General features: G+C 36.9%; 1 protein-coding gene across 3 annotated transcripts; it reads left to right on the top strand.

Annotated features, from left to right (window-relative positions):
- Positions 1-5,715: 5,715 nt before the first annotated feature.
- On the top strand, positions 5,716-9,192 carry LOC105309299 (T-cell surface glycoprotein CD1e, membrane-associated-like). Of its 3 annotated transcripts, none has more exons than XM_011385427.2 (6): positions 5,716-5,984; positions 6,288-6,584; positions 7,234-7,512; positions 7,757-8,035; positions 8,434-8,527; positions 8,710-9,192. In XM_011385427.2, exons 1-6 carry the CDS (start codon positions 5,909-5,911, stop codon positions 8,846-8,848), a joined length of 1,164 nt encoding a protein of 387 aa, XP_011383729.1. In that variant the 5' UTR covers positions 5,716-5,908; the 3' UTR covers positions 8,849-9,192. The 3 variants fall into 3 exon arrangements, with proteins under 3 accessions (XP_011383729.1, XP_011383727.1, XP_011383728.1); XM_011385425.2 differs by having other exon boundaries at positions 5,718-5,984; positions 8,657-9,192; XM_011385426.2 differs by having other exon boundaries at positions 5,719-5,969; positions 8,657-9,192.
- Positions 9,193-9,762: the final 570 nt, after the last annotated feature.

The raw sequence follows: 9,762 nt of genomic DNA, 5'->3' as shown, positions 1-9,762 counted from the left end.
TAAATGCTCATCAACGGACTTAGACAAAGAAGTTATGGTTCAAATGTACAATGGAATATTACTCAACTGTTAAAAGAATGAAATCCTACCACTCGCAATGACATGAATGGACCTAGAAGTTATTATGGTGAGTGAAATAAGTCAGACAGAGAATGTTAAATACCATATGATTTCACTTATATGCAGAATCTAAGGACCAAAAAGAACAAACTAATCAAAAACAGACCCACAGAGTTAGAAGACTATCTGGTGAGGGCCAGAAGGCAGTGGGGTTGTAGGGCTGGGAGAATGGAATGAAGGGTTAAAGAAGTACAAATTAATAGTTGATAGATGGTCACGGGGATAGGGAATATGGCATAGGGAATGCAGTTAGCATTAATGTAATGGCTAGGTGGAGAGCCAGAAGGGAATAGAGCAATTATTGAGATCGTTTTGTAAACTACATAAATGTCTAATCAATGTACTGAATATTTGAAACTAATAAAATAAAATAAATATTCTTGGAAAAAAATGATATATGTATGTGTGTGTGTATGTATGTATGTATAAATAAATAAAGAGAGAGAGAGAGAGAGAGAGAGAGAGAGAGAGAGAGAGAGAGAGAGAGAGAGAGAGAGACCCAGATTTACAGATGTCTACACTTCTTTCTAGAGTACCATGTGCTTGGCAAGCCCTGTGTCTTCCATAACATCTCATTCATCTCATATGCTGTGAACCACTGAAAAACCTCCAGCTTGAGCCTCAATCTCAACATAACCCAACCTGAACAATGCATGTCAATACCATCTTTTCCAAACTATGTTGTCTACCTTCATGGATGGGAACAGTTTATCTTCTCCTGGTCATATTTTTTTTTTTTAATATCTACTTCTCTATGTAAGTTTTTATACATTTTCCACTTGATTTAACCCTAACTTTCTAGTATGTTATACTATATGATAAAGCAAATACCCCATTTATTACTCTTTAGCAAAAATATGTAGGACCTTATGCTTTTTTTTTAAAGAAAAAAATTAAAAAAATATATGTCAGATCTACTTGAAATTTCTGTAGAACTAGGGGCTACTACTTAGAATGCCCCCTTTCACTTTTCTGTGCACATGATACAATTGATCCTTTAGTTTCTAGCAAGAACAAAGGAAGTTGGGGATCTTGTTGCCTTAGATTTTGATCTGCTAATCTTTCATGTACAGTGCCTTTTTTCACGCTGGAATATTTTCCCAGACAAACATGTCACTGTGCTAAGAGAGCAATTCTTGTGTTACTATCATATGATAAAATGCTCTTGCAGCCTGAAACTTAATAAAACCAGTGTTAATAACTAATTCTGTAATTAAATAGTATCATATTTTGTTCATTTTCACTGATGTTTATAGTATGTGTAAACATCCTCTTACATTTGTATTATTTTTTCTGTATGTATTTTGAGCTGTGTATTTTGAAGTATTTCATTTACTTTTTTTTCTTGAAAGACTTCTTTAAGATTACTCTTCAGCTATTGAATCCCTTCAATGTTTTCTAGAATGATATAGATGTAGTCATCTTTTTTAAAAACATATTTAAAAAAAAATGTGTCATTGGAGATATGGGCTAAGTACTTGTGCTCTCTGTCACATTGAATTAATCAAGTTTTCTATAAACATCATAATTTAAGTGATTTTTCTAACTGACTATTTTATATTGTTCTCTTGTGATCAATAAGATAGAATTTGAAATAAACCTTATTTCTCTTCTTTCTTTTCGTTCCCCTCTCTGGGTTTTAGTAAAGTATAATGGAATTTAATTCTTTGATCATTATTAACTTTTTTTCTGAAACATTAAACAAAGACATTAAATTTTACATGTACATTCAAAATAATTATTTGGAGTTAGCTATATAATTCAAAAATAATATTTTAAAATTAAATTCATTAGGATGAGATTGGTTAACTATATTATATATAAGTTTACAATATTATATATAAACTTATATATTATATAAGTTTCAAGTGTACAATTCTATAATACATGATTTTTATTATATTATGTGTTCACCACCCAAAGTCATATCTCCTTCCATCACCATATATTTCACCCTTTTTATTCTTATGTAACTCCCCTTCCTTTCCCTCTGGTAACCACTAAACTATTGACTGTGTCTATGAGTTTTCATTTGGTTTGTTCATTTGTTACTTTTAGCCTTATATCCCACATATAAATTAAATCGCATGTTTCTGAATTTTTTTCTGTCTGACTTATTTCATTTAGCATGATAATCTCAAGATACATCCATGTTGTCCCAAATGACAATATTTCATCTCTTATTATGGCTAAGTAATATTCCCTTGTATATATGTACCTCCTCTTCTTTATGTGCATTTTATCTATTTTTTATTAAATTTATTGGGGGTGACACTGGTTGATAAAATTATATAAGTTTCAAGTGCACAACTCAATAATACATCATCTGTATATTTCATTCTATGTTCACAACCCAGGGCTGAATCTCCTCTGTCACTGTATATTTGACCCCCTTTACTCTTGCATACCTCTCCCCTCCCCCTTCCCTCTGGTAACCACTAAACTGTTGTGTGTGTCCATAAGTCTCTACTTGTTTGTCTTGTATGTTTGTCATGTTCGTTGTTGCTTTTAGTTTTATATCTCACATATAAGTGAAATTGTATGGTTCTCAGCTTTTACTGTATGACTCATTTTCCTTAGCATGATAATCTCAACATCCAACCATGTTGTAGTAAATTAAGTATTTCATCTTTTCTTATGACTAATATTCCATTGTATACATGCCACATCTTCTTTAACCAATCATCTATCAAAGGTCACTTCAGTTGTTTCCATATCTTGAACATTGTAATTAATGCTGCAATGAACATCAGGGTGTATATAGTTTTACACATAAATGTTTTCAAAATTTTTGAATAGATACCCAGAAGAGAGATTGCTGAGTAATATGGCAATTCTATTCCTAATTTTTAGAAGAATCTCCATACTGTTTGTATTGTGGCTGCACCAGTTTACATTCCCACCAGCAATATATGAGGGTTCCTTTTTCCCTACCTCTCCAATATTTGTTATTACTTGTCTTGTTAATGACAACCATTCTAACAGGTTTGAGGTGGTATTTCATTGTGGTTTTGATTTGCGTTTCCCTAATAGCTAGTAAAGTTGAACACCTTTTCATATGTCTGTTGGCTATTTGTATGTCTTTTTGGGAGAAGTGTCTGTTCAGGTTCTCTGCTCATTTTTTAATTGGATTGATTTTTGTTGTTGTTGAGTTGTATGAGTTCTTTAAATATTTTGGATATTAGCTTCTTAGCAGAGGCATTGTTTGCAAATATTTTCTCCTACTCAAGGGTTGCCTCTTTTTAGTTTGTTTGTTTCTTGTCAATAACAACAACAAAAAAATTCTTTTGTTATTTCTTTGCTGTGCAGAAGCTTTTTAGTTCATATGGTTTCAATCCTTTTAAATATATTAAAACTTGTTTAATGGTCCAGAATATGGTCTTCCTTGGTGAATGTCCCCGATGCTCTTGAAAACACTATGCTTTCTGCTATTGTTAGGTGGAAAGTTTATGTCAACTAGGTCACGTTGGTTGATAGTGTGTTTCAAGTCTTTTAGACATCAAAGGTTTCTTTTATCTTCCTCTTGTAATCCCTCTGCATCTTGTGACAAAATATTCAGCACCAAACCACAAGCAATAACTGAATTATCTGAGCTTTTTTGAGAAACCTCCATACCATTTTCCATAGTGGCTGTACCAATTTACATTCCCACCAACAGTGTATGAAGGTTCTTTTTCCCCCATAACCTCTCAAACACTTGTTATTACTTGTCTTGTTGATAATAGCCTTTCTAACAGATGCGGTTTTGATTTTCATTTCCCTTATAGCTAGTGAAATTGAGCATCTTTTCACATGTCTGTTGGTCATATGTATGTCTTCTTAGGAGAAGTATCTGTTCAGGTCCTCTGCCAATTTTTAAATTGGATTTTTGTTGTTGTTGAGTCATATAAGTTCTTCACATATTTTAGATATAGACCCTTTAGCTGAAGGGTTGTTTATAAATATTTTCTCCGATTCAGTTGATTGCCTTTTTGCTTTGTTGGTGGTTCTTTTTTGCTGTACAGAAACTTTTTAGTTTGATGTAGTCCCATTTCTTTATAAAAATAATTTTAAGACAATTTTTTTCATCATGTTTTGAGTTCTTCATTAGGATTAATTTTTTATTTTACTCATATAATTTGTTTCATAAAGAGAGTTATGTGGCATATTCTTTGAGTTTTTGAATATTCAAATATTGATTAATTTTTCACTTATTGGGGTTTGATAATTTGCTTGAATAAAAAAATAGGATTATCTCGTTACTTCAAAATTCTGAAGTATTTTTCCACTGTATCGAACATGAGGTATCTGAAGCCAGTGTCATTCTCTTCTTTGTAAGTAACCACTATTTTATTTTAAACTTTGTAAGATATTTCTTTATTCTTAGAATTTAGAAACAACACCAGGATGAGACTGAGATCAAACACCTTCAATAACTCTGAACACTATTCTCTGAGTCTTCTATATTATAAAAGTAGAGGGTTTTTTTTTTTCCAAATATTTCTTTCTCTGAAATCTTAGTATATGGCAAATCTTTTGGAACTAGATGGGCTATGAGTAAATGTCAGCTGAATTCCTATATGAAAACAAAACAAAGGAATAGTATCTCAACTGTCTTCAGGCTGCCACAGCAAGCATCAATGAAAGGAACAAAAATAAAGACACAATGCAATAATTAATTTTCCCATGAATCTCTAGTCTCCTGGAGTCACTTCTCTGCCTTCAATGAAACTGTTCTCTAAGAGCCACCACCAAGGGGACACCAGTGCTCCCAGGCCATGGACTGTAAAAGAAAGTCTGCCTGACTGCCCTTCTTACACAGTCTGAAGCTTGCCCACTGACCTGTAGACACATTCAAGTCATTTGGGTAGGTTGGAGATTCAAAGTCCCTGAGATTACTTTATAGACCCTCTCATACAACAAGAGTGAAAATATGCCTATCACTTCACTACTCCCAGGTCAAGGCCAGTCATGGATTCCCATTAACATTGACAATTGGTCTGACTATGGAAACTGAGAAAAAAGGCATTTTTCTTAGCTTATCTGATAATCTGTATTGCCATTGCTGCTCCTTTTCCCTATGGATTATGAAAATTAAATAGCTACAGTCAAAGCACCTAGTGTCTCTGATGATTATTTTGTAAAGAGAAGAATTAAGAGACAGAAGGGAGTCTAAGGGGACAGGGAGAACAGACAAGGCAATGAGAAGAGTGAAAGTAGGCTCCAGAGAAAAATAGAGAAATACAGAGAAGACCAAGAAGACAAAGAAAGGAAGAAGAGTGGAAGACAAAGAAAGGAAGGTTGGGAAGCAGAGTGGAAGAAGAGAGGAACACAAATAGATAGGGAGAGAGAAGAGTGCTGGAAAGGACACTGGGCAACACTGAGGACCTTGCATCACTTCTTTTTACAGAAAAGGACATTGAGAACTCAAGTGTAGACTTGATTTCTGTAAGGTCAAAAGGTACTAAATTTTCCAATCAGACCACAGACTACAACTTTGTCAAAAGCTAGGGCTTCTTTTTATAGTTCTTAGTGCAATAGGAGATGTCAGGAGGCTGACAGGAGCAGGAAGAAAATCTAAAAGCCAGATAGTGGGAGAGATGGAGGGGAAATGAGAGACCCTGTGGGAGGCCTGTGGTTGAGGGAGGCAGTAGGGTTTCTCTGACAGGGAAGTGAGTAGAGGGAGAGGCTTGTCTGTTTGTGTAGCAAGGGAAGTTAGATAAGAGTGTGAGAGGGTTTGTAGGGAAGCTGATATCTGAGTTTGAGGGAAACTTGTCTGCTGAAGCATTATTTGCCTAACAGAGCTTCAATGCTGCTCTTGCTGACCCTGCTCTTCAAGGAACTTCTCTTCCATGGGGCAAGCACAGTGGGTGAGAAAAACCAAGGTGGGAAGATACCCATGGTTGGGAATAGCCGAGGGGGAAGAAGTTCTAGGGAGGACATGGGGGCAGCGAGTAATGCTCCTGCTGGGTACTCTTGGAATCTGCATGCCAGGCTAGTATCCTTAGGCAAAGTATCCTTGCCCCCAGTCTCAGTTTCTCTCTCTGATTTTGGGGAGAGAAAGTTGGCCCAATGGGTAGGTGAAATGGGCATATGTGCAAACTGTATATCTATATCTTTCTTCTCTTATGTGGGCCCCTCTTCTCCCACCCTTTCATACTTTCTCACTTGTCATTTCTATCTCTCAGATCTCCAGGTTCTAAGACCCCATCATCTAACAACAGAAGAGCCCCTAACCTTCCATTTGATCCAGATCTCCTCCTTTGCCAACCACAGCTGGGCACACACCCAGGGTTCAGGCTGGCTGGGTGAACTGCAGACTCATCGCTGGAATGGTGTTTTGGGCACTATCCAATTTTTGTGGCCCTGGTCCCGTGGTAACTTTAGCAAGGAAGAGTTGAAGAACCTCCAGGCACTATTGCAGCTGTACTTGCATGCCTTCCCTCGGGTGGTGCAGGCCTTTGCCAGTCAGTTTCAGTTTGAATGTGAGTTTGTTTTTCCAAGATGACATTTGTCAGAGATCTCCAACCATTTCCCAAAGGGGAAGATGGTGTATGGGCTCTGATTATTACCCAGACTTTCTGACCTTGTTCCCTGTATCTTGTGGCTCACTCTCTCTCCTCTGCTCTATGCTTCACCACCATTTTCACTCTAACTTCCTCCCTACCATATACACTGAAGAACTTACATGTACATATCTCTTCACACTCCTGAATATATCCTTATGTTGTAGCTCCTCGGAATAGTTGTTTCCTTTTGCTCTTCTTCCGACCAATGCCAGCCTCAAACTCAGCCTTTCCCAACCAGGATCTACTCACCTTTCTCCCTGGCCTGGGTGATCACATGGACTAGCCTGTACCTAACTACTCCCAAGTGAGCTTTTCCTGACTGGTCTCTAATGTTTTTGACAGTCTTCCCATCTAGTCTCTTCATATTAATTGTTTCAAAATACCTTTGTTATCTTCACATTTTCTTTTCACAAATTTCTTCCCTCTTTCCCACCCCAACTCTAGTTTCCCATGTGATTCTCCAGAAATTTTTTCTTCCCTTAAATCTCTTTCCTTTTCTAGACTCTTTTCTTACCCTCCAAATAATTCATTCCATACTGATTCTCTTTTTCTTGTCCACCTCCAGATCCCTTTGAGATCCAGATATCATTTGGCTGTAGAATGCATGCTGGGAAGGCCTCAGGAAGCTTCTTAAATGGGGCATATCAAGGATCTGATTTCTTGAGTTTCCAAGGAAATTCCTGGAAGCCATCTTCAGGAGCAGGGAGTCAGGCTCAGAATGTCTGTAACGTGCTCAATCACTATAGAGTTATTAAAGAAATTGTGCAGATCCTTCTCAGTGACACTTGTCCTCGATTTCTGTCAGATCTCCTTGAAGCAGGGAAGGCAGAACTGGAACGACAAGGTGAGCTCAACTTTCTCTCTTCTCATATCCTTAGTGCTTTAACACTTGTATTTGAGTTTTTTACTCTTTATCATCACTTTGAAACACATAAGAGACTAGAGGGTGAGATGTGTATGTTTAGAACTGTTTCCAAGACAAGAGAAAGAAGAGAATATTCAAACTGCCAAGATACCTTAGTCACTAAGCTATGATCTAAAGTGCTGCTATAAATTTCATTTCTCTCCATCTTCCCCTCTCTCACTAGAGAAGCCAGAGGCTTGGGTGTCTAAAGGCCACAGCCCTGAGCCTGGCCGTCTGCTGCTGGTGTGCCACGTCTCTGGCTTTCACCCAAAACCTGTGTGGGTGATGTGGATGCGGGGTGAACAGGAGCAGCGGAGCACTCAACAAGGTGACATCATGCCCAATGCTGATGGGACATGGTATCTCCGAGTAACCCTGGATGTGGCAGCTGGAGAGGTGGCTGGCTTGGCTTGTCGAGTGAAACACAGCAGTCTAGAAGGCCATGATATAATCATCCACTTGGGTGAGAAAAACCGGGGGTCAACTGTGAAAGGATAGTCTTCCCATTGTCCTTGGGCTAATGAATGAGAAGCTGGAGAAATGGATAGGAATGTTATGCATGAGAAAATAAAGGTGGAAGAATCTAAATAAAAAAGGATGAAGAATGACAGCAATTAAATTTCAAGAAAACAGAAGCTGAGGATTAGAGGTACTAAAGAGAAAAGAAAGAACTTAATGATTTGATGAAAGAGAGAGGGATGGGGAGATCAGGGACATAGATTCAGGAGGAATTGAAATGAGGGCTCTAGAAAATACAGAGAAAATCTCTTAAAAGACTTCACTTCTGTGAAAGAAGAAGCATTAACTAAGGTAGAATAGGGAGTACTTTATAGGTTGACACTCTTATTTATCCCCAAACAGATGGATACTCCATCCTCCTGATATTGATCTGCTTGACTGTAATAGTTACCTGGGTCATGTTGGTCATGGTTGGCTCATGGTTTAAAAAACGGAGGTGAGAATTTTCTTATTCTGTTTCTTCAACTTCTTATCAACTCATTTTTATTTTCTCTATCTACTTTTTCTCTCCTCTTCCTCTCTGATCACCCTTCTTTGATATCAAGATCCTCTTCTTTTCCTACAGCTCAAATCAGAATATCTGCTCTCCTTATGTACCCAGCCCTGCCTTTTCCACAGAAGTCAACACCCAAGACTCCAGGAATTCAGGAAATCACCTCTGCTTGGTAAAGAAATCATGGCTCAAAAGCATATTCTTGAAGAAATGGAAAACAAGCCTAAACCAACTCTGATGACATTTGTTTTACCTTGTACATAAAATTCTTGTCTGCTTCTTCTTAAACAGGGTGCATACCAATAAGCAAAACGTGATTTTGTTAAAATAGCTTATTCTGTAAAGAGATTCTAACTCCTTTGAAAATCTGTCCCCCAACCCCATCTTCCAGCAATCTCTCTTCTGCTTTGGCCACATGTTCCCCACTATTAATCTTTCATACTCCGTTTCATACACTTATTTCTCCCCTGGATTGCTCAATTGAAATCTCTTATGTTCTCTTCAGATCTTCCTAAATATAGTCATCTCTTCCTACTCTAAACGGTAGTTTAGGTTTTTGCTCTTCTTCTTCTTCTTTTTTTTTTTTTTTTTTAAATCTCAATTTCTTGAAAGCGCTGTTTGGGTGTTTTTTCTTTTTTTTTTTTGTTCCTGATCAAAAATTTAACCCAGATTCAGGACCAGCTTCAAGGGCACGTAGCTTGTGCCATTGTATACATCTTAAAACTCTTAAAAATTTTTGAACAACAAATTAATTTTGTAGTAGCATTTTCATGATAGTGAATGGCCTCACAAATTATGCAGCTGGTTCTGTTTAATATAATATTTCTCAATAAATGTTGACTAAAATAATTTTTGTCAAATTAATGATGTTGTCTTAATTCATTCCTTCTTTGACATCTCCGCATCATTTTTCTGTGTTCTTATTAAACTGCTTTCTCTCTTCATTTGTCTCTCACCAGAGGTTAAGTAAGTAGGAAAGTTCTGCAGACTTCACAGTGATTGGGCGTTTGTGTATCTTTGGAGATATTTAAAGAAAAATAATGACATATGCGATATCTCCTGTCAAAACAAGGATGAATTTGAAATGGCATTCCAGTTTCTCTGAGATTGTGTATATGTTCATCTTGGTAGATGTGCATATTCAGTGGAGAAATTAATAGTTTGAACAATTAGGAAGA

Source organism: Pteropus vampyrus, unplaced genomic scaffold, assembly GCF_000151845.1.
Source record: "Pteropus vampyrus isolate Shadow unplaced genomic scaffold, Pvam_2.0 Scaffold715, whole genome shotgun sequence".
Lineage (NCBI taxonomy): Eukaryota > Metazoa > Chordata > Mammalia > Chiroptera > Pteropodidae > Pteropus > Pteropus vampyrus.
This window is presented reverse-complemented; position numbering and strand designations above follow the sequence as displayed.